The 24,607-nt window shown below is 49.9% G+C and overlaps 1 protein-coding gene across 6 annotated transcripts in view; it reads left to right on the forward strand.

The window, feature by feature from the left end:
• Positions 1–24,607, forward strand: part of COL23A1 (collagen type XXIII alpha 1 chain) — a 309,786-nt gene that overhangs the window by 232,071 nt on the left and 53,108 nt on the right. For all 6 annotated transcript variants that reach the window (XM_032335350.1, XM_032335353.1, XM_032335352.1 and 3 more), the window contains exon 3: positions 17,539–17,583. In XM_032335350.1, the coding sequence (XP_032191241.1) occupies positions 17,539–17,583 (45 nt within the window). The remainder of the gene's footprint in view (positions 1–17,538; positions 17,584–24,607) is intronic.

Here is a 24,607-nt window from a genome sequence, read left to right on the forward strand (position 1 = left end):
AAAAGCCCAAGGAAGTCAAAGCCTACAGAAATATAGTGTATTTGGGAGCCATACTTCATAATGTTCGGAGGAGGGACAGTGGTGGTTCTGACATCGGCAGGATGGTGGGAGTCCCTGGGAGTGCATGGGTGGCTCGGTGGGTTGAGTGTCTGACTCTAGATTTCAGCTCCGATCGTGATCTCAGGGTCGTGGGACTGAGCCCCGTGTCAGGCTCCTCACTCAGAGCACAGTCGGCTTGAGATTCTCACTCTCCCTCTGCTCCTCCCCCCGCTGCTCACTCTCTCTCTTTCTCTCTTAAATAAATAAAATCTTTTTTAAATTAAAGAAAAAGAAATGGAAGCTGACCCTGGTGGATTCTAACGTCTGACACAGCAGATTTCCATCTTGACTGGGTCATCTGCAGAAGAAATCAGATATGGTTGTTTTCACCTGGGAATGAGTTGGTTTCACAAAATTTGGAAATCAAGTGAGCAGCGAACTGTCAGGCAGGTTTGGCGAGCCGAAAAATTTTGTGAGCCGAAAAATCCAGCTGACACGTGCAACTTGAAATTGGCCACCTGGAGAAGGGGTTGACTGCCAGACAAAGGGGCTTTGAGGCATTGGAGCTGACAGCCCTGGGAAGCCTGAGGTCCAGTCCTGGACCCCCTGAGCCAGAGCTGCCCCAGCAGGCTTTGTTTTCCTTCAGTTGGTTTTCATTGTCCTTGAGCCACCTTTCACATACCCTCCAGTTGGTTTTCATTGTCCTTGAGCCATCAGTCCTCAGTCCCACCATCTGAAGACCCTTTCCACCTCTAGTCCCCTTGCCCAGGTGGTGAGACTCCATCGTCTCCCTTTGGTATGACAACAGGTGCCTCTCCGGTTCCCCAGCCTTATTCTTGCAACTCTGGCTCTGGTGAAATTCTCATCTTTGCCTCCATGTTTTCAATTTGCAAGACATTTTGTGCATACGTTCTCTGGATATTGATCTTGTTTCTGATCTTGTTTCATGGCTGTATTGACCGTTTCTCTGAACTTAACTTTTGTTGTTGTTGTTGTTATGTTTTCTGAAAACCCACTCCCTTGGAGTTGCTCTTCCCCACTTGTTTTGACCTCTGTCTTTCATCAAGAGACTCTCAGATGTCCAGCACCTTTGGCTCATTTTTCCTGGTGGAAACCTAAAGAAGTCAACTGACAGCTCCATGGACAGATGGGGCTGGTCAACAGTGGCTTCCCAGGGGTGGGAGCTGGCTGGAGCTTTCTCCTGGGCTCCTCAGAGTCCCTAGGAAGGAGGCCTCTCAATTCCTGCCTGGCAACAAAGGTGTGAATGTCTGAATTCCGGAGCCTTTTTGAGGAAGGAGAGGAGGAGGGGGCCTCCATATTTCATGTGTGAAATTTCAGTTAATGGCACTCATCCCTCAACTTTGCTTCATGTCCTGCAGGCTAGACACTGTTTTTCTGTCTCCAGAAAGTTACGCCCCCCCACCACACACACACAGGCTGCTATCCAGCTTGAGGAAGCACAACTATCCAGATCAGGGGGGCCAGTACCATCTCCATTGGAACCAGCTGTGCTGTTACAGCATGAAAGCAGTCATAGACCCTAGAGACACGACTGCATCCTAATAAAACTTTATTTATAAAAATCCTCCTGATTTCCTTGCCCTTGGAGCTCAGGGTTCTGGACAGAGTAGAGATAAATGTAGGCACTCCATCTCCCATCTTTAACTCCCAGGCAGCTCCTTTTTCTTTAAATTTATTTTTTTAATAAAAAATAGTCCCGCCGGTTTGCTCCCTCTTTAAGCATCTAGAAATAATATCAGTTAGGATTGGTTTAGGTTGTTGTCTTCACCAAGTGGTACTTTACCTGTTGTTGTTGTTGTTAATAAATTCACCGAACCACATAATTAATTAATGTACCATGTTAAGTTGAAGACCTCTGTGAAGACTTAAATAGAAGATAACTCCCTCCTTTCTGCGGGTATGCCAGTCGTGCTCACCCACGCAGGGCAGTGTTGGGTGAGCGAGCTCCCAGAATGTTCTCTCTGGGACTGTGGTCACTCTCTCTGCAGGACCTGGAGCCTGGAATTTGGCATTCGCTGTCCCTGCTTTGCAAGCAGGTCCTCTTTCTCAGCCCTTTGGCCCAAGGCCAGGAGAAAAGCGGCAATGAAATAGCAGGACTGGGGCAGGGAGGGGGTGGCTTTGAGCCTTAGGCTTCCTGGAGAAAGATCACAATTTTTCTGCCGGGGATATCCCCTTAGCTCTAGGACCTGTGTGGTGCAGGGAGAACCCTGCCCCCAAACAATGGAGCCCAAGTCCCAAGCGGCCTGGAAGCCTTCTGAAGGGGATCGGACAGGCCCAGTGGCTGGCTGTCCAGAGGGCCACCTGCTGGCCAATGGCTGCAGCAGGCTACGCAGGCTGACCACCAGTCCCCAAACTGTGACAGGTGGGCTCTGCCACTTTGTCCCTGACCCTCCCTTCCACTGAGCCCCGGAGTCCTCCTCTGCAGAAGGGCCCTAAGGATCAGTAAGAGAGAGACACATTAGAATAGGCCCAGGAAAGAAGGTTATTTCTGACACAGCATGTCTAGGAGGCACGTGTAGCATTTCATGCCACGAGGTAGCCGTAGACCTCAAGCTGCGGCTCCGTGGGTTCTGGGAGACCAGGGAGGGAGGGCAGGTTTTCCCCCCTGCGCACGGATCCCTCTTCTGAGGCGCTGCTCCTGGGCATCCGTGCCCTGCCCCTCCGACATGCACGTGTCCCTCACATGACTCCCCGTGCCGCGCATCTTGATTGGTTGCTTGCGTGTCTCTTCCCCTCTGCTCACAACCCTCCCCGGTGCCTGGCACTGAGTGCTCTAATGCTGGACCAAAAGATGGACAAAGACGGAGAACTCAGGGCGGGGGGGACGGGACCAGTGGGCAAACAAACATCCAGAGGGAGCTTTACCTGGATGAGCAAAGTCGTTCATTAGCCCCATGGGATGTCCAGAGCCATTTTTGGACAGAGGGCTCAGTGGATGATTGAATCATAATGAGGAAGCAGTGCCTGAGTAGAAGAAACAGAAGGGACAGCAGGGGTGCGGGCGCCTGGGTCAGTTAAGTGTCTGCCTTCGGCTGTGGTCATGATCCCAGGGTCTTGGGATCGAGCTCCGCATTGGGCTTCCTGCTTGGCCCGGAGTCTGCTGCTGCCCCTGCTGGTGCTCTCTCTCTCTCTGTGTCAGATGAATAAAGAAAATCTTTAAAAAAAAAAAAAAAAAAAAAGACAGACAGACAGTGGGGTAGAAAGAGAAGCACCCTAACAAGTGAGTAAACAGAGGGTGAGCTCGAGAAAGGTCTGAGCGGATAGATGACCCATATCCACATGTCCACAGTCACAAGGGTGTCAATGTCTGCAAGCTGAAGGACTCGTTCCCAGGGTCCCAAGAGGAGGGCTGGCAAGGAAGAATTCACAAACACTCTCTATTAAAAAAAAAATTTTTTTTTCCTTTAAATAAACTTCGAATCCACTTCCAAGTATGTTTGGAAAGAGCAGAGACGGCTTTCATGAAGGGTAAATTTTAAGTGCCTCGTTCGGAGCTGTGTTTAGGGACCTTCAGAAATACAGGCAGTTCCCGCAGCGAGTGCTAAGATGCACGAGACAAGAAACATATGCCGGGTATGACGATGTCAAGCAGGCTGACTGCGAGCATATGTGCTTTGCTGTCGATGGAATATTCGGCAAGTGTTCCAGAAAGAGGCCTTTCCTGAAATGGAGGTCAATGAGAATACTCCTCCTTCTCATAAATCCTTGGGAGAAAAAAAATGGGCCTGTCTCCCACACACATGTGGCTAATTATCTAGGGGCTCAGGGCTGTCCCTGGAGAGTGGTTACCAGCCGTTTCCCCAGACTCCATCTGCCCCGAGTGGTTTCGAGCAGCCCTGGCTAGAAAGACCTTGCCCTTGGTTCATAAACAGCTGTTTTACTGCCCCAGCAGGCAGAGGGGGACAGGCATAGGTGTCTAGCAATAAAGGTAGCATCTTTTCCTTTCCCAGTGTCCACCGGAGATTAGACTCAGACACAGGCTGCTGGTTGACACTCAAGAATCCAGAGCCCCTTTCCGTGGCCCCTGGTGACCATCTACCTTGGTGCTGTTTAGGTGGATTCGGCCTGGACCTCAGAGGTGGCTCTCAGAAGACCAAGGCAAATGAAATGGGGTCTCTGCTTTGTGGTGCCCAGGGGCTGGCAGAGTGACAGATGGGCAGACGGCTCCATCCCAAGGCACTAACGACTGTAGCAAGCCAATATCCCCAACCCAGGTGCAGGCAGCCAGCCAGGAAGACTTCCCAGAAGACAGTTCGTAGCTTAGGTGGATCTTGAAGGATGAGTAGGAGCTTTCTGGCAAGAAATGGGAAAAAGGACATTGGAGATGTAAGCAACACAGCTCAGTGGCCATGGTGTTCTGGCAAAAGGTGGGCCTGGAGTGATGTGTAGAGGACAAGTCTGGGATAGGCAGAACAGACCAGAGGGGGATGTCTGGCTCAGCTTGAGAGGGCTTTGGCCAAGGAGCTCAGACTGTGTCCCGAGGAAGTGGGGAGTCTGTGGATGGCTTGAAAGGGCAGTGGTATGATCAGATTCATGACCAGGTAGAGAATGAGAAGAAACGGGGAGCCACAGAGGAGGCTGTGACCACTGCCCAATGGAGAGATGCTAGCACGGGACCCTGTAGGGACAGAAAAGGGGTGACTCTGGTTCTTTCTCTTCTTGACTGTGTTTTGAGGTATGTCACCCTACCTCTTGATGCTGTGGTTCCACATCAGTGAAATGGGGATAATAGTGTCCGCCACATGGGGTTGTGGTGGTGCTTCTAATAAGACATGGAAAATTCCATAAAAGCACTGAGGCGTGGTCTGCCACACAGAGCAGCACCCTGTGGTCTTTTGTATTCAGAGGCAGTGATCAGGAAGTGTGAACAGATGTACCCACCCGCATTCCTGGGGTCTATGGGGTAGGTGATGATGCTGTTCACAGAAGCTGGGGAATCGGATGGGGGAATGAGGTGGGGACGGGAATTAGGCTATTCAGCAGTTACCCCCAGAACGGGTAAGGGACTTCCGTCCCAGCTGAGAATAACCTGCGGCTCAGAGCATGAACTCTGGCACCAGACCACTCTGGGGCCAAATCCTGCCCTCGCTGCTTGCTGCTGTGTGACTTCAGGCCAGTGACTTGCCCTCTCTGAATGCAATTTCCTCCTCGATAGGTTGAGCTAGAGGGCGGCTATGCAGATTTCATAAGGATTGGCATAGCAGAGCTCAGAATAGCACCTTGCACACCGAAATGCTTACACTTCCTGACTGTAGTAGGAGCAGAAATGACCTCTGGAGGTTTTTGAGCCCAGAACAGGTGTCCTGGTTTTCGTAAGCCCCCCATCCCCTGAGCACACCGAAGGCAACATGGCACTGTGAAAAAAGCACTTGTGGCTTGAGCTATTTCATAGGAAAGACAATGATTAAAGAGAGGAGAAATCAACTGGTTTCCGACTGTGTTTGCTGGACCAGCAGCAACAGCTTCCCCTGAGAACTTATTAAAAACGCAAATTCTTGGGTCACTCCAGTCCTGCTGAATCTGAAACGGGGGGTGGGGCTGAGTACCCTGAGAACTTTTTGAAGGTAGCCTCAGCACCCCCGCCACTTCCACACAGCAGGACAGGACCCAGGATGGTAAAGGAACTGCATGAACTGGGGACACCCAGGGGTCTCTAGCCAGACAATAGCATGTGGATAGACTGGAGAAGCCCCACGCAGAACCCATTTCTTTTTCTCTCTCTCTCTTTTTTTGAAAGATTTTATTTATTTATTTGGCAGAGATCACAAGTAGGCAGAGAGGTAGGCAGAGAAAGAGAGAGGAGGAAGCAGGTTCCTGAGCCCGATGCCATGCGGGGCTTGATCCCAGGACCCTGGGATCATGACCTGAGCAGAAGGCAGAGGCTTTAACCCACTGAGCCACCCTGGTGCCCAACCCATTTCTTTTTTAAAAGAAAAAAAAAGGCAAGTGCTTTGGAATTGGACACAGCTGGATTCAGATCCTGGCCTGCCACACACCAGCCATGTGATTTGGGCCAAGCTCCTTCTCTCTCTAAGTCTCTCTTAGTTCCTCTGCAGGGTCAAAGACCTGCCACCTTCTTGGCAGGGGTGCTGGGCACACTCCTTGACACATGGCATCTCCACAGGCAGGAGCACCCTTCCTTGCTCCCCATGGCATCCCGGCACCCCCTCCAGAGCTCTGGAAGCACAGCCAGAGCAGCAGTGACGTCTCCCCATTGCAGAAGGCTGACCGAAAGCCATGCAAAGGGCCTGGTGTCTGCCTCCTAACAACATCACTCTGGAGGGTTAGGATTTTATTTTATTTTATTTTATTTTATTTTATTTTATTTTATTTTATTTATTTGACAGAGATCACAAGTAGGCAGAGAGGCAGTCAGAGAGAGGAGGAAGCAGGCTCCCTGCTGATCAGAGAGCCTGATGCGGGGCTCGATCCCAGAACCCTGGGATCATGACCTGAGCTGAAGGCAGAGGCTTTAACCCACTGAGCCACCCAGGCGCCCCGGGTTAGGATTTTAATATCGGAATTCTGGAGGGGCAGATGTTCGGGTTATAACAATGGGGTGACATGGATGAGCGCTGAAGACATGACGCTAAGTGAAATCAAAAGGACAGATCCTGTAGGATTACACGTTATAGTGAAATATTTAGATATCTGGAACAGACAAGTTCACAGACAGCAAATAGATTAGAGGTTACCAGGGGGTGGGGGAAGGGGATGGGAGAGTTGGTGCTTAATGGGCACAGACCTTCTTTGGGGGCAGGAGGGAAAATTTCAGAACCAGAAGGTGGTGATGGTGGCGCAACAGCAGGAATGTGCCTGATGCCGCTGAACTCTACACTGAAAAGTGGTCTAAAAGGCAAATTGTATGTCACATATAATATACTGGCATTTTAAAAAATGATAACATAATGTGGAATACACATACAATAGAATAAATTATTCAGCCTTTAAAAAGAGGGAATTTCAGGGGCACCTGGTGGCTCAGTGGGTTAAAGCCTCTGCCTTTGGCTCAGGTCATGAACCCAGGGTCCTGGGATTGTGCCCCACATTGGGCTCTCTGCTTGGCGGGGAGCCTGCTTCCCTCTCTCTCTCTCTCTCTGCCTGCCTCTCTGCCTACTTGTGATCTCTGTCTGTCAAATAAGTAAATAATTTAGAAAAAAACAACTTTTGTAAAAAGAGGGAATTTCTTTTAAGATTTTATTTATTGATTTGAGAGAGCATGTGAGCACAAGCAGGGGGAGCAGCAGAGGGAGAGGGAGAAGCAGGCTCCCCACTGAGCAGGGAGCCCAATGCAGGACTCAATCCCAAGAGCGTGCTGCCCTGGGCTGCTAGGAGGAAGATGGGGAGTCAGTGCTTAATGGGGACAGAATTTCAGTTTTGCAAGACCAGAGAGCTCTGGAGACGGGTGCTGGTGATGGTTTCACAACAGTGTGGGCGTTCTTAAAGCCCCTGCACAGTTTCTTTTAACAATGGTTAAGATGCTAAATTTTATGTGCATCTTACCACAATGGTTTTTAAAGATTCATTTATTTTAGAGAGAGAGAGAGAATGCAAGTGGGAGGAGCAGAGGGAGAAGGGAGAGAAAGAATCCTCAAGGAGACTCCCCTGCTGAGCACAGAGCTAGACGGACGTGGGGCTCCATCCCATGACCCTGAGATCACGACCCGAGCCAAAGCCAAGAGCCAGACGCTTAGCCCTTTGTGCCAGCCAGGCGTCCCACCACCATTTTAAAGAAATAACAAAAATGTTTAAAAATAGAATGTCATACACCCATGCCACGGTGTGAACTGTATGGTATATGAAATAATTATCTCAGTGAAGCTCTTTAGACAATGACACTGCCCCAAACACAGCTGGACACAGTGTGGCTGACTGTCCTGGGGCCAAGAGAAAGATCTGTAGGTGTCGGGGTACCAGGGCCTACTGGCCCCTGATCCTCTGAGTGGGTGGCGATGGCAGGTCCCCATTCAGTGCCCCTGTGACCTCCTGGTCCCCAGAAGGGCCCAGTGGCCCTGAAGGGCAGGGAGCCACTCCTTTTTGATGGATGGGGCAGTTGGAAGACAGTGGGGTCACCTCTGAGCTGGACAAACCCGACAGATGAGGGCCAGGGAAATCGGGAGTCCCCTGAATGTCTCCAGCAGGTGTGGAGGTTCAAGAGGAACAAATGGCGAGTCACTGAAGCCCCTTGGGATGTGAGTCAGTGGCACAGGGAGACTCCATGGGCCATGGCCCCTTGGGCCAGGATGCTGGGAGCAGCCCCTTGGGGACCTCATGAATCTTCCTGCACCTCTGGGAAGCCCTCCCCCCACCCAACCTGTAACAAGAGACACTAATGTGCTCAGTGGGGACCCTGCTTCTCCCTCTCCTGAGCCTCCTCCCCCTGCTCATGCTCTCTCTCTTATTTCTAAAAAAAAAAAGGAAAAAAAAAAAGGAAAAGGAAAACAGGAAACTATCTCCCAGAAGCACAGCAAGGAGTCAGCCACGTAGAGATGCACGAGAGCCCTATGCACGAGAGCCCTAGGTAGGGGAAATGCTTTGTGCAAAGGTCCTGGGGTAGGACTAGGCCTGGCAGCTTTGAGAAACAGAAGGAAAGCCATGTGTATTTGGCAGAGGGTGGGGAGTGAGGGGAGCAGATGGTACAGAGGCAGTGTTGAGAGCCTCCTTCCTTCCTCACGGGCCACCCACTGGGGTGACCACCCATCCCAGTTTGCCCCAGACTGCCCCAGTTTTGGCACTGGAAGTCCCAGAAAAGTTCTGGGTACACTGCAATGGTTGGGTCACTCTAATGACCACCTGCCCCTGTATTTACTAGATGCAGAAGTTGAAGCACCCTGGGTCCTGCTGGGGGCTAGCATGCCTTTCCCCCCAGAGAGCTTCGTTTTCCCGTCCTGGGGAGCCAGGCGTCCATGGTCCAGGGCCCTCAGGTTAGGTCACCTTGGAGCAGGTTGGCTCATGCTGAGTGGCCAGCTTTTTTCCTGAGTCTCCAGGCTGACCTCGTTCTAAAGACCTTCAGCTGCCCGGCTTCATCTACCCTTTTCTAGAACCCTCTGCATGGCACAGGGTGGGGCTTGTAACCTGCAGGTTATGAGGAATTCTCATGAAAATCAAAGCTTCCACGAATGGCTTTTAAGTGAAAAATGAAATAAAATAAAAATCCCTTCATTCTCTGAAATCAATAAATCCTGGTCTTCATTAAGTTCAGAGGGTTACCCTGGCCCAGGTGTCAGTGATTAAGGCTTTGGGGTGTATGGCGAGTTAAGGAATTTGGTATATTTGGGGGGGGTGCTGGTTTCTGTGCACCTCCATGGAGCCTGTTCTCCAACAGGAAATGGGATCTCAGGAGATGATAGGCTCTGGGGAGAAGCAGACCTGCACAAGCACAAATCTGGGTCTGGCTGAGCCCCGGTCACCCTGAGCGCTCCCACCCAATCCCCGCAGCCCATGGCCGGTGCTCCCAGTATGCTCCCCAGCTGTGAGCCACAGTTCCTTAGGATCCGACCCCTTTCTCAGCCTGGCCTGCAGCTTTTTCCATACACAGGGCAACCTTTCAACCCAGGAAGAGAGCCTAAGAAGGTCCTTCTCCTTTCCCCCTCCCCCTACCCCAGAGTCCCTCACTACACTCCCCTTCTTTCCAGTCCAGGCCAGTGAGTGGGTCAGAGCCTTCTTCAGCCTCAGAGATGCTCTCGTGGCGCTGAGCTCTTGGGAGGGAAGTGCCATGGCGTGTCCTGGCCCCTCCAAGAGGGCATTTCACTCTTCCCAGGAGCTCGCTTTGTCCCTTCCATAGCCTGAGCCAGGGGAGGTGGGTAGGGGGCTCTGCCAAGCCCAAGGAATGGCCTGTGGCCAGGTGGCCCCAACCTGGGGTCCCCATGATCCTTACAGCTGTCACTCAGAAGGATCCTTCAAGAAGTCCCTTGAAGTCTCTGGGCTAAGACGCACGCACCCCTTGACCAGAAGCCCACCTGTGAGCCCCGTCACTCTGCTGCAGAAACCATCCACCCACGGTCTGCTTCTTCCCGAGTCCTTTTTGCTCTTGCCTCTTTGAGACATGCTGTATTTCTAGCCCATGTGCCTCAACTGCAGTCAGTTTCCCTGAAAGTGAGGCACTGAGGAGGGCCGTGTTGGTGCTGGCCCACCTCTCCGCTCCTGACTAGTCCTGTGACTTGGACGGGACACCTCCCTTGGGTCTCCATGCCTGTTCACACCTGCATCTTGGGTGAGCTGCCAATTAAATAGACAGCAGAGGCCCTCAGCGGGTGGCAGCTGGTGGCAGCGGGTGGCAGCGGTGGCACCTCCTCCCCGGGCTCGTGCCCCCATCTCGCAGGAGCCCTTTCCCGCAGGGACCCGTGGGTGCTGTGCACCACCAGTACAGGTCATAGGTCTGAACTCTTTGATCCTGTTTGAAACATGTTATTAAAGCCACTCCTGATTCAGGCAGAGGAAGCAGCCTGGAAACAGCAGGCATGTCAGATGGCGTGCGGAGGGCATGCCAGAATCTGGCATTCAGTATTTTAATTCAGTATTTAATTGACACTTCAGTATTTAATTCACAGACCTCTGAGAGCCATCCCCGGGCTCCTTCCATTGTGCGTGTGATCCCCGTATTCTGAAAAATAGAATAACAAGTGCCAAGAAGGAGTTCTGGAACCCGTGGCCTATTGGGCGCCCCTTCCTCCAGCGACCACCTCCTCTAGCGGGAGGCAGGCAGTGGGATTTGGATATGCATGCTTAGGGTCTACATTGCAGGGCCCCGCCTACTACCGGCTGTGTGACTCAGAAGGTCCTTCCATCTCTCTGTGCCTCAGTTTCTCCTTCTATAAAATGGGGACGACAATGGTAGTATTCCTCATAGATCCAGTATGAGGAGGATATGGATTAATACTGTGGAAGCAAGATCAAAACTAACTATAGAGCAGACAGCAAAGTGTTACCTCCCTGTTATTTTTATTAACACCATCAGGGGGCTTTTGGGGCTGTCAGGTGCGATCTCCTTCGGACAGAACAGCAAGGTCCACATTTGGGGCCCTCTGTGATTGTGAGGCTGGGGTCCCTCACGGGTCCACCATCCCCCCTGCAAGATGGGCCCTGTTCATTCATCCCCTGAGGGGCATGATATCTTAGTGGGTTTGCCTGGTCTAGTCATGGAGACTGGAGGAATCTGTCACCAGCCTGGACACAACCCCAGTCCCAAACAAACATGTGCCCAGCTGCCTGTGGCCTTGGTTTTACAAACTGCTTCAGGATCTTGCAAAATGCAGCAGGGCTCCCCATAGCGTGATACGTAGTGAAGCCTTTAGGAACAAGACACTCCTTCTGGAATGAACCGTATTTGCTGAGTAAGAAACTGGGATTTTAATTCCCAGAGACCAACACAGCCCTCGATGCTGGCCAAGCTGGTGCAACCTGCCAGGTGGCCAGCTACTCCAGGCGACAAAGGCCCTCCCACGAGGTGCCCACAAAACACACCTGCCCCCCATTCCTGTGAGGGGCAGGGGGCTTTGTTAGCCCAGGCAGGAAATGAGCAGGGAGAACACTCTCCTTCCCCTGAGCAAGAGATTCCAACTCCTAGGTTGGTCTGAAACTTGTAAAACAAAATGATCTGGGGAGATGTTGTTGTGATCTGGTCTTAGCAGCTCAAATCCAGGGACCTCCCTTGCCTCCTCTGCTCAACGCATACCCCCACAATGGCCCCAGGGCCTTGGGTAACCACAAAGAGCTCCAGATTGAAGGCCCAGGGTGTTCAGTCCAGATGACCCCCAGGCTCCTTCCTAGAGTTCTGGGAAGAGGGTCAGAGAAAGGGACCCCCAGTGCCTTTGAGAAGGGCCTGGTCCTAAGGCTGCAGGAGGCTCTGGACACGACCTGGAATGGTGATAAGAACTTGGCCTTGGTCACAATGACTGAGGACTTCAGAGGACATGTGCTCCACCTGGGTTCAAATCCCTGTTCTGCCATCTCCTCGCTGTGTGACCTCAGGGACACCACTGTGCCCCATGACTACACAGTGCCAGGCTCTCTGTAGATACTCAGCAGCAGACGGTCATCAGCCACGCTGCCAGTGACATTTCTGTGGTCAACAGAGGCCAGCCTGACTTCACACTTGAGCTCTGGCGCTTGGGAGCTGAGAACCCTGGGAGCATTCCTTTTTTTTGTTTTAACTTTGGTAAAATCCACACCACATAAACTTGACCATTTTAACTGTTTTTAAGTGTCATTAGGTATATCCATGGGGCTGTTCAACCGTTACTGTGATCGATTCCCGGAACTTTTTCATCCTCCCTAACAAAAGCCCTGTCCCCCTTAAACACTGATTCCTGTCTCTGCCACCCAGCCCCTGGCTGCTTTCTGTCCCTCTGAATTTGACGACTCCAGGCACCTCGCGTAAGGGCAACGAATCATACAGTATTTGTCTTTTTGCGACCTGTGTATTTCACTTAGCATGACTTCCTCACATTTCATCCGTGGTGTGGCGTGCGTCAGAATGCCCTTCTTTTTCTAAGACTGAACAATATTCCGTTGTGTGTACACAGCACGTTTTCTTCATCTCTTCACCCATCTGTGGACATTTGGGTTCCTCTGCCTGTTGGTTGTTACCTCTGGCAACATTTCTTGACGACTCTGAGTCTCCTTTTCCCCAGTTGAGAAGAGAGTCAAAGGGATTAAAGCACTTTCTAGAACTGTAAAGAGATTCAGTTAGATGAATTGCACCAAAGCCTCTGCCCTAGGAGGAGCATGGGAGGGGCCAAGGACTGGGTGACCTGAGGAACACGGGGGTCTGGGCAGCTTCCCCCAACATGTCCGGGCCATTTATTACAGTGGATGTTGCTAGAGAGGGAGTCCTAGAGGAGGTTGAGGCCAGGGACTCTCAAGAGGCCACCAGATTGAGAACCACATCCTCAGGCTTCAGACCTCCATAAAGAGCCTGTCCAGGTGTGGGACCCACGTTGGATCTGGTCAGAGCGTGTGAGTTCTCCAGCCCAACCAGAGACGAGATGTTTATGGGCTACAAATGGTTCCATATTGTCTGGCTTTGAACGGTGCTTGAGAAAAACCATCATCCTCTGTGGTTACTTACTGGGCAGATGGTCATCACAGGCATCCAAAGTCATTTTGCTGCAAGCTGGAGCCCAGGTTCCAGGATTTAATTGAGAAACTCCATCCCCAGGCCATGCAAGCCCTGCCTCCTGGTCCCCAGATCCCCAGACGGTCTGTGAACCATGTAGGGACATGGAAAATCCCCCAACTGGCCTTGCATTGGCACTCAGACCCTGCCCATAAAGTCACTGGCCTGCAGCTCCTGTGACTCAGGCTTTACCCGCCCTGGGGAACACACACGAGCTCATTGACAGCAGGGCTCCGTGTTCCAAAGACCGGTCCAGCCTGTGACTTGTTGGGACCCCACATAGGCACCACTTCTCTGCCCCCAGTCTGTTACGTATGCTTCCAGCTCTTCGGTATAATATTTAGGCAAAGCAGCTGTCATTCCATCACCCCTAAAATTCCATCCACATGGGTCACGTCCCAGAGAGGTTGAGTAATCTGCCCCAGGTAAGCAGCTTCCATATCAATCATGTCTTTCCTGCCTCAGGTTGGTCTCTGTTGCCCACAACTTTTGGAGGGATACCTCACAGATGCCCCTGTGGCAGCCAGGGTCCCTACAGCTCTGTGGGTCCCAGGAGAATGGCACCATCTGGGCTTCATCATGTGCAGATTTTCCAGCTGGAACCGTTTTCCCAACAGCATCCTTGGGCAAGACTTGTCCTCCCCCTCAAAGCCTCAGTTTTCCCATCTGTACATAGCAGGACAATCAAGACCGACTCCCAGATGCCTCCCAGGGCAGCCTGAATGTCTGAGTGTGTGCTGGCAGTGGGAGAGGTTTTCCCACTGGAGAAGGGAAAGAAGAAAGACAGCAAGGAAAAAGTTCTAGGGCAAACCGTGGGGCCAGGGGCCTGCTTTTGCCTGTTTGGAAAAAGGGTTGACCAGTTGTCAGTTTGTGAGTTGTTCACACGGAGTCCTCTGGTATCAGGTTTGGGTTGGCCTGGGAGAGCCTGGAATGAGCATCAAGCTCATTCTCCTTCTCGACCTAGGCCCTTTCAGTTGGCAGTACTGTCTGGCGTACTGGGCCTGCAGCCTCACAGGCCCTGGATGCCCGGGGATACCCAGGCCCTGCCCCACTCCAGGTCTGCTGGGAACTTCCCCAAAGGCTCTGGAAGGCGGGGCACTGCACCCTGCCTGGGCAGCTGCTGGCCTGCAATCACCCCTCCTCGTCAGGCCCTCTGCCTAACCATGCCACCCAGGCGAACCACCAGACAAATCCATTTGTTCAGCCACCTCAGCAAAGGCAAATGTCTTCATCTGGCTTGAGTTACGCGGACAGAGAATTTTATAGTCGTACCCGGTAATGACCAGCAGGAAACCGTGGTGTGCTTTAGCTTTCAGACTGACTTACTGTCCCAGTTGTGGGCCCCTTTCCTGCTGTGTCCCTCACCTCAGCCTGAGACCCAAGGCAGGCAGCCTTGGTGAGCCGAGCACGAGCTTCTGTGGCCTGGTGAAAGCCCGTAAGGAGTGAGTGACCAGTGCTCTAGGCCTTGTGAGTGAAAGTGGGCCTTTTCCCTCCTACAGGCAGAGAAACATGATGCTGTATGTGCCAGTGGGGTTCCCATTCCCACACCCTTGCTCTCCCTGAAAACAGATGTGTCCAGAGAGGAGAAAGGGCCTAAGACCAGGCCAGCTGCATCCGGGAGCTGGGGAGGAGACCAAGACGTATGTTTTGACCACTGTCGGCCTGACATGTTGGTGAGATCTACATGGAGATGTTAAGTTGGCAGGTGACCAAGCAGCGTGGGCTCACCTGAGGTCATGGACCTGGACATGCTCATAAGCTGGAAATCCCTCACCAGGGTGAAGAGCTGTTGTCTGTTCAGAGAGTGCCAGAATCTCGGCCATGCCAAGTCAACAAAGCCCATGGGCGATTCCAGCTCAAGACTCAAGGTTTGTGTCTGGTATTGAGGAACTATGAGGACCACGTGACTGGCAGGAATTTCTGCGCTCAAAACTCAGGTCTGCTTCACTGATACAGTCAAATGACCTTCAGCAGAGGCACCAAGACTATCCAATGGGGAAAAGACAGTCTCTTCAACAGAAGGTGCTGGGGAAACTGAATATCACACATGCAAAAGAATGACATGGGGCCCTTACCTCACACCATAGACAAAAATCAACTCAAAAGGTTAAAAAAGCAACAAAAGCGAAAATAGGCAAATTGGACTACATCAGAGTTTAAAACTCCCAGGCAGCAAGGAAACCATCAACAGAATGCCTAGGCAACTTACAGCATGGGAGATGATATTTGCAAACCACGTGTCTGATAAGGAGTTAATACCCAGCATGTGGAACTCTGACAGCTCAACAACAAAAATCCAACTACAAAATGGACGATGACTAGACATTTCTCCAAAGAAGATACACACATACAGATGGCCAACAGGCATATGAAGAGATGCTCAACATTGCTAATTACTAAGGAAGGACAAATTAAAACCATAATGCAGTATCACATCATACCTCTGAGGGCCGCCAAGACCAAAAAAGAAAACAAAGCAAACAAACAAAAAACCAGAACAAACTAAAAATCCAAATGTCAGGGAGGCAATGGAGAAATTGAAGGCTTCATTGGTGGGAATGTCAAATGGTGTCAGCAGAGGAAACAATATGGAGCTTCCTCCAAAAATTAAAAATGGGATTACTGTGTGACCTGCTTATAGGTATATATCCAGAAGCATTGGAAATAGGGTGTTGAGAAGGTTGCACACCTGTGTTCATCCCAGCACTATTCACAGTAGACAATGCAAGCATCCATCACCCGATGAGATGAATGGATGAAGAAAACGTGGTACATACGTATGATCAACCCCAGGCACCTGCAAAGGTTTTAGGGTGTAACATGCCAGGAAGCACCCCCTCCACATCCAGAGGAGTCTTTCTTCTTTCTCTTCCTTGAAGACCCTCCCTCCTTCTAGAAGTGCTACTGACCCGGGGCTGCTTCTGCTTTCCTGCCGCGCGCTGATCCCTGGGCTGGGACGCACAGTGGACTGCTCGCTTGGAACCAGGAGGAAGGAAAATTCATACACCTGAATTTTTAAAAATTTTTTTAAAGAGTTTAGGGGCACCTGGGTGGCTCAGTGGGTTAAAACCTCTGCCTTTGGCTCAGGTCATGATCTCAGGGTCCTGGAATCGAGCCCTGCATGGGGCTCTCTGCTTGGCAGGGAGCCTGCTTCCCCCCGCCCCCCATCCTCTCCCTACCTGCCTCTCTGCCTACTGTGATCTCTCTGTCAAATAAATAAACTCTTTAAAAAAAATTTTTTTAAGAGTTTATTTATTTGTTTGAGAGAGGGAGGGTGAGAGGAAGAAGCAGGCTCCCCGCTAAGCAGGGAGCCCGGTGCAGGGCTCTATCCCAGGACCCCACAATCATGACCTGAGATGAAGGCAGATGCTCAACCAACTGAGCCGCTCAGACGTCCACATCAATTTTTTAGTAAACTATTCTGCCGCAGACCTGATTCGTGGCCAGCCTCTGCCTCTCCGCTGTGGTTGTTGTGGGGGTTGAGGAGGGAAGTTAAGGTTGACTTATATAGGAAAGAGCAGTTCCTTGTAATACTGTCTGAGCCTGTGGATCTCTGGCCTCTGGGCCCCTCCTGGGCAGCAAGCCGTGGATGGGCACCACAGAGGGGGAAGGGACACATGCGTCTCAAACAGCAGCCTAGTATGGACACCTTCACTTCTGCATACCTTTTCCCCCAGCACCTGAGCAAACGTCCCCTGACTCAGGGCTGGGGACTGGTCAGCATACTCCTCCTTCAGCATCAAGGTAGCTGCGTCTAGGGACCGATGTGAGCAGAGCAGGGAAAAGGTGGAGGCAGGTTGGTTCACATCACAAATTCCAGAAGGCTTTCAAAGCTACGGACGGAAGATGCTGCATGTTGGTGTGGACCTTAAGTGCAATCAGTCAAGAGAAATTCATGAGCAGCTGCCCCAGGCTGTGGGGGAGGGGGTGCGGAAGGTTCAAGCAGGTGGAAGAGGGATAGGCAGTGGACAGGGCAGCTCCTGCCATTCCCGAGTTCAGGCATTTGGAAGGCCACAGTAGTGTCTCTATGTAGTGTGTCGTCTCTTTTGTCTTACCTTGGGAAATATTAGAAAGTGTTCATCATGATTTGCATAAAAGGACTTCCAGCCTCAGCTTTATGCTTCTCGCAGATCCAGTTTCTAGCGGCCAACTCTTCTGCCTGTGAATTTCCAGGGAGTCCATCTCTGGGAGTCGGGAATGACTTGTGAAAGACTGAAGACTGGATGGCGAGGGAGGGGGAGGACACGAGTGACAGGGCAGTGGGTGGGCTATGCCCCGGGGTGTCGGTGTGGGGTGCGCAGGCTGCGCCCAAGCCTGCTGGCTTCCCTTTTCAATCAGTCTGTCCTTCTTCTCCTGCCCAGGCCCTCCTGGACGGCGCGGCAAGGCTGGAAGAAGAGGCGACCCCGGTGAGTCCCCAGTTTTCGTGGTTTCCAAATCCAGGCCTGGAAGTCTGCCCTTGACCTGAGATCTGGTGGGAGGTACCAGTCCCCGCCCCGCCCCAAAACTCGGGATGCTTGGACCTGGGGCCTGGCCTTCCTCTCCCTTCCAGCTGGCCACTGTCCCCCAAGTTGTGGGTCCAGGACTGCTTTCCTTGGCTTCTCGGCATCCACAGTTCCAGGGACGGTCCCCTTGTGCCCTTGGCCACTCTCAGAAGGTCACCGTCAGCTCCTGAAATGTCCTCTTGCCATTGTGAGGGCTGCTGATGGCCCTCCTGAGTATGTCCCCTGCCCTCCCCAGACCTGGACTGTCCTTCCCTGACTCCTCCACCTCCCTTCCATACAACCCGCAGACTCACCTCTACTCGCTCCCCCCCTCCCCCACCGACACAAGCTGTCCTCCGGCTCCCTGTCGTCTCAGGGAGACCTCTGGCCACCGCTTCCCCGAGCAGACCCTGGGCCAGCATCCTCTACTTCTCCCTTCCCCATTCCTACACCAAGTCTTAGTCAGTCTCCCACTCAGTACGCCTTGGACGCATGCCCCCTTCTGTCCATGCCAACACTGCCTCTCAGGACTCTCCCCTCTCCTCCCACTATGTCCCCCACCTCCAGCCTCACCCCATCTGGACTCTCAGCCCAAGTTCATCACCCTCTGTCCTTCCAGCTAGAGAAAGCCTTCTCGAACCTGGCTGGCTGGGGCCATTACCTGAGTCTTCAGAGCCCAGCACACGGCAGGCTCAGGGAAGGCAGGTGCCCAGAACAGGGAAGGAATGAACGCACACATGCTCAGCCCCTAAGCACCTTCACCAGGACCCCAGGCAGATTGCACCCCAGGGAGAAATGGGAGCCCCTTCTGTCTGTGCCTCAGAGTCTTCTCCCGGGCCCTGGGTGCAGGCTTCCTGCCCCCCGTACCACTGTGGGCTTGCTTTATATAATTCCTTATACAGAGGACTTCCAGATAAACCCCCTAGAGTTCACTGCAAGGAAACGCCCTTCATGGATCTCTGCTCGCTTTGACTTCCAGAGCTGAAGTCTGTTTTGTGTTTGATTGCTGGGACTTTCCTTTACTCTGGGTTTTGTGTGTAATTAACCCCCCCACCACCAACACACGTACTGCCGGCTTTCCAAAAACACACTCCATCACTCCGTTCTCCTTTCTCGCCTTGTAAAAGGTCTCATTGCATTTTATTGTAAGCTTCTGATGTCCTTTTTGGAAGGAAATGAGGAATATTTAGTGACTTTTTTTTTTTAGGATAAAGTGTAATATTACTCAGATTCCTCAAAAAAGCATTTAGAATTTGGCCTTCACTTGAAAACAGTCTAAAAGTCACAGGAAAACAAGGATTTACTGGGCTCTGGACTAGGTTTTTCCAAGTCCTTCATCTCATGTGACCCTCACAGAGCTCTGCAAAAGATAAAAATATGTTATCATTCCCATTTTGCAGATAAGGAAACTGAGGCTCCCAGAGGATGAGTGTCTTGTGTGAGGTCAGCTGCTGGACAAGGGGTGGGCAGCCCTTCCTCCTTTCACTGCCCTTTCCCACGCGGGGGTCCTGATTCTCTGCCTGTCGGGGAATGGTGCAAGCCACGCAGAGCAGATGTCCCTCTCAGATTAGCTTTGGCGGGTGGGGAGGCCCCCTGTTTATTTCCAGATAGTTTCGTGTGCATGCACATCCTGGCTTTGGCGCCTTCCCTTGCACAAACCAGGCCTTTTCCTGCATCCCTGGGAAAAAGGCTCTTTTTGTCTGGTGGGCCGGTATCCGGCCAAGATGCCTTTCCCTGCTGCTGCCGCAGCCCCAGACCTGCAGACTGAACTCACCCTGTCCCTGGGGTTCTTTGCCTAGAAAACAGCTCCTGAGCCCTGCAGTGTTTATGCATAGCCCCATCATAATGGAATGGATTTCTCATCTCCCCCACTTCACAGCCCGAGAAGCTCAATACTGCTTTTGCACTCAGGTCCACTTTCTAGGAACCTTGGGCAGGATCCTTTTTAAATCCAGACCCACCTTTCCCCAAGACCGTCCATTCTCCCCAGTTCCCCCTCCCCCAGATACCTCCCTCTGTGCCAGTATTTCTGTACCTGGTTGCAGGAGGGAGGGGATCTGCTCTGCACACTTGTCCTTCCCCACCAAAGTGGGAGCTCCTCAGAGCCAGCACTGGACCCCTAGGCACTCAGGAGAGGGTCGGTAAAGAGACAGTTCAGTAGGTTAAAGAGAGGGTCGGTGATTGACAGGAAAGAGGGAGGAAAGGGAGTAGGAAGCGAGAAAAAGAGACTGGTGGGCCAGGATGGGTAAAGGGTTAGGAGACTGGAAGACACGAGGACAAAGGCATCGAAAGCTGCTTGGCTGGTGTCCCTGCTACACCATACCTGCGGAGACAAATGGAGGAACTCACCCCATCTTTGCAGCTGTCAGCCTTAGACCTGCTATCTCAGAGTTAGGGTCCTGTTGTCATTGCTGTTGCTTTAAATAGATTTGTGTATTTATTAGTGGCAGTATGCATTTGAAAGCATGTCTGTGTGCAGAAGAGATTTTTTTATTCTGCTAACGATGCACCCTTTGCATTTGGATTTACGGACACTGAATTGCTCCATGTGCATTCTCCAGGAGTCTAGGGCGCTGAGGGTGGGGAACAGTTCCATGAGTCCCATTGAAAAATTCTAGAACAGGAGCCATATAGTTCGCAAATGACTGTAAGAAGATAATCATTTAATACTTTGTGTTCTGATTCATACAACAATGTTCTCTTCATTTGTTCAGTGGTCCATGGAGACCACTTGGCCAGGGAATGCAATTCACTTCCTGCCCTGGCCCGTGGAGAGGGTGGGGGGCAGGGCAGTTCTTAGATCTCAGAGTTCCAGAAGTTTCTGGGATTTAAAAACTAGGACTTACGGGTGCCTGTGTGGTTCAGTCATGAAATGTCTGCCTTTGGCTCAGGTCATGATCCCAGAGCCCTGGGATGGAGCCCCATATCTGGCTCCCTGCTCGGCAGGAGGCCTGCTTCTCCATCTCCCATTCTCCCTGCTTGTGTTCCCTCTCTCACTGTGTCTCTATCAAATAAATAAATAAATTCTTTTAAAAAAAAAGGGGGGGGGGACTAGGACTTGAAAGGATAGCTACATATCAGCTCTACTACAATCATGCAGGTCTGCCTTGCCGTGTCATGCTGGGGTTCCTAATCTATCCTGACCCCAAAAAAACCCTTTCGAAAAGATTTCTTCGGGATGCCTGGTGGTTCAGTAGGTTAAAGCTTCTGCCTTCGGCTCAGGTCATGATCCCAGGGTCCTGGGATGAAGCCCCACATTGGGCTCTCTGCTTGGCAGTGAGCCTGCTTTCCCCCGCCCCGCCACGCTCTGCCTGCCTCTCTGCCTACTTGTGATCTCTCTCTGTCAAATAAATAAAATCTTTAAAAATAAATTTAAAATAAATAAATAAAAGATTTCTTCTTCCAGTGGAAGAAGCACTTCTGGAATGATAGAGTAAGAACCTCCGAAAATCTGCATAAAAAGCAGCAAGAACACCAGAAGTAAAAATGGACCTTTTCAGAACTCTGGAAATTAATGTCTGGTAACAACCCAAGAAGTGTTTATTCAGGACAAATATCTTGCTAAGAACAGTGAAGTTCGTAGCATTTTAACTTGCCCATTTCCCAGCCCCGTGGTAGCCTTAAAAGCTATCAATCCCATAACCACAGTACCTGTGACAAATAGTGGCCACAGGAAAAAAGCAAAACATTTTGAAGGTCATAACTGCTCATTCCCAGAGAATTGTCGCTGTCAGCTTCCAGGAAAAGCCCATACATAGCACTTGTCTTTATCTGACCTGATGTGGAACTCACTCATGGGGAAAAGCTCTGTCTGGAGTGTTTGCCAAAAACAATCAGCAGCAATTGTTTAACACTGCAGTTGTCTAAGGTGGCAGCACTAGTTAGAATAAGGAAGAAGCCGACACAAACACTTAAATGAAAATCTAGAGGATGAGCCATCCAGAGGGGCCTTGAAATGCTCCAGCACATTCCTGGGAATCTAGAAGGCACATGTGTGTGCAAGGCTGTGTACACATCCACAAAAGACCTGAGAGAGCCCTAGTATCTCACTTCTGGCTGACCTTGAGGCCCTGCTCAAATAGGAAGTGAAGGCAAAGGCAGAGTTATAACCTGGCAGAGCACTGAAGTTGTGCTTCAACACACAGCGAACCCCTTGGCACAGAACAGGAGATGTACTGAATTGAGGTATTAAAGGAAACCTCTGTCTCAGCTGACCATTAAGCTAACCAAGAGAGAATTCAGAAGCTGCGCATGACAAAGAGTACACACTTTGAAGAATTAGTCCAGGAAAACCCCAGAGCAAACAAAGAGCAACAATAATAACCAACAGCAACACAAATCCTGGAAAGGAGGATGGATATCTAATTCCCAGAGTAGCCACATTAGATTATTTTTAATGTCCAGTGTTTAACAAAAAAAATATGAGACACACAGAGATATAAGAAAGTATAACAATGAAAAAGGAAAAAAAAAAACAGTCCATAAAACCCATCTGTGAGGGCACCTGGGTGGTTCAGTGGGTTAAAGCCTCTGCTTTCGGCTTGGGTCGTGATCCCGGGGTCCTGAGATCGAGCCCTGAGTGGGGCTCTCTGCTCGGCAGGGAGTCTACTTCCCCCTCTCTCTCTCTGCCTGCCTCTCCGCCTACTTGTGATTGCTCTCTATCAAATAAATAAATAAAATCTTAAAAAAAAAAACCCATCTGTGAGCCCAGTTGGACTTACTTGACAAAGATTTTACTTATTTTTTTAAGACTTTATTTATTTATTTGAGAGACAGAGAGCAGGGGGAGGGGCAAGGGAAGAAGGCCAAGCAGACTCTGCTGAGGGTGGAGCTGGACACAGGGCTCCATCTCATGACCCTGAGATCACCACCTGAGCTGAAATCAAGCGTCAGACACTTAACTGACTGAGCCACCCAGGTGCCCCTAGATAAATATTTTATGTTGACTGCGATAAATTGTTTTTTAAGAACTAATGGAAACCAAGTCTAAAGAATTAAAGGAAAGCAGAACAGTTATGTGCCACCAAATGGAGACAGACTATCAATAGAGAGATAGAAAGTATAAAAAAAAAGGTAGAAATTCTGAAGCTGTAAATTACAATAACTGAAATGAAAAAATTCACTGAAGAGTCTCAACAGAGGGTTTGGGCTGGTAGAAGAAAGAATCAGCAAACTCGAAGATAGGTTAGTTGAGATGATCCTGTCTAAGGAAGACAAAGAAGAAAGAATGAAGAAAAATGAAAAGTCTCAGAGCCCTGTGAGACCCCGTCAAGTATGCCAACGTACATGTAATTGAGACCTCAGAAGAGAAGAAGAGAAAGAGGCAGAAAGAATATGTGAAGAAATAGTGGCCAAGGGGCGCCTGGGTGGCTCAGTGGGTTAAGCCGCTGCCTTCGGCTCAGGTCATGATCTCAGGGTCCTGGGATCGAGTCCCGCATCGGGCTCTCTGCTCAGCAGGGAGCCTGCTTCCTTCTATCTCTCTCTCTGCCTGCCTCTCAGTGTACTTGTAATTTCTCTCTGTCAAATAAATAAATAAAATCTTTAAAAAAAAAAAAAAAGAAAGAAAGAAATAGTGGCCAAAACCTTCCCAAACAGAAACAAAAATGCTATTTTATATATCCAAGAAGCTTAACAAACTCCAGATAAGATAAACTCGAAGAGATCCACACCTAAGCACATCACAACCACATTGCCAAAAGCAAAAAAGGAAGAGAGAATCTTGAAAGCAGCAAGAGAACAAGGACTCAGCACAGAAAAGGAATCCTTGATAAGATTAATAGCTGATTTCTTTTCATGAAATAAGCTATTAATAAAAATCATGAAAGCCAAAAGTCAATGGGGATGACATATTCAGAGTGGTGAAAGAAAAAAAAACTGTTAACAGAGAAATCTATAGCAAACATATATTTCAAAAGCAAAAGAGAAATTAAGACATGCCCAAATAAACAAAAAAGTGGAGAGAATTTATTTCTATCAACCTGTCCTATAAGCAGGTCTGTAGGGATTCTTTCAATCTGAAGTGAAAGGACATTAGACAGTAATTTATTTTTTAAAAAGATTTATTTATTTATTGGAGGGGGAATTGGGGGGAGGGGCAGAGGGAGAGGGAGAAGCAGATTCCCCCCTGAGCTTGGAGCCTGACACAGCACTCAATCCCAAAACCCTGAGGTCATGACTTGAGCCAAAACCAAGAGTCAGCTGCCCAACTGACCTACCACCAGGCACCCCTAGACAGTAATTTAAATCCACATACAGAAATAAAGAGCTTCATGAGGTAGCTACATAGGTATATATAAAAGACAGTATATAAATGTATTTTTATTTGTTACTTTTTGCTCTCTTCTGATTTAAAAGCCAGCTGTGTAAAGCAATAATGATAAAACTGTGTTGATGGGTTAATGGTGTATAAAATAGTCATGTTATAAAAATACAAAGAAGGAGATAACTAACATGGCTATACTGGAGCAAAGTATTTGTTTGTAATTAAAAGTAAATTGTTGTGGTGCCTGGGTGTCTCAGTTAAGTGTCTGCGTTTGGTTTATGTCCTAAAGTCCTGGGATCACGTCTGTTTCTCCCTCTCCCTCGGGCCCTCTGCCTGCTTATGCAAGCTCTCTCTCAAATAAATAAATAAAATCTTTAAAAAAAAAAAAAGAAAGTAAATTGTTATTCATCCAAACCAAATTATTTATTAAGATGATAATTATAAACCCCAGGACAACCGCTAAGAAAATTATTCCAGAAGTATGGCAAGAGAAACAAAAGAATTAAATTAGTATGCTAGAAAATATCTTTTTAACAAAAAGAAGCAATAATGGGTAATAGAGAAACAAAAAAGACATAAAACCTAGAGAAATTAAATATCAAATTGGCACACTTAAATCCTGCATTAAAGGTAAATGGATTTTAAAAAACCCAAATACCCAGAGAAATCCTAAGAAAGAACAAAGTC

The sequence above is a fragment of the Mustela erminea genome, chromosome 3, assembly GCF_009829155.1.
Source record: "Mustela erminea isolate mMusErm1 chromosome 3, mMusErm1.Pri, whole genome shotgun sequence".
Lineage (NCBI taxonomy): Eukaryota > Metazoa > Chordata > Mammalia > Carnivora > Mustelidae > Mustela > Mustela erminea.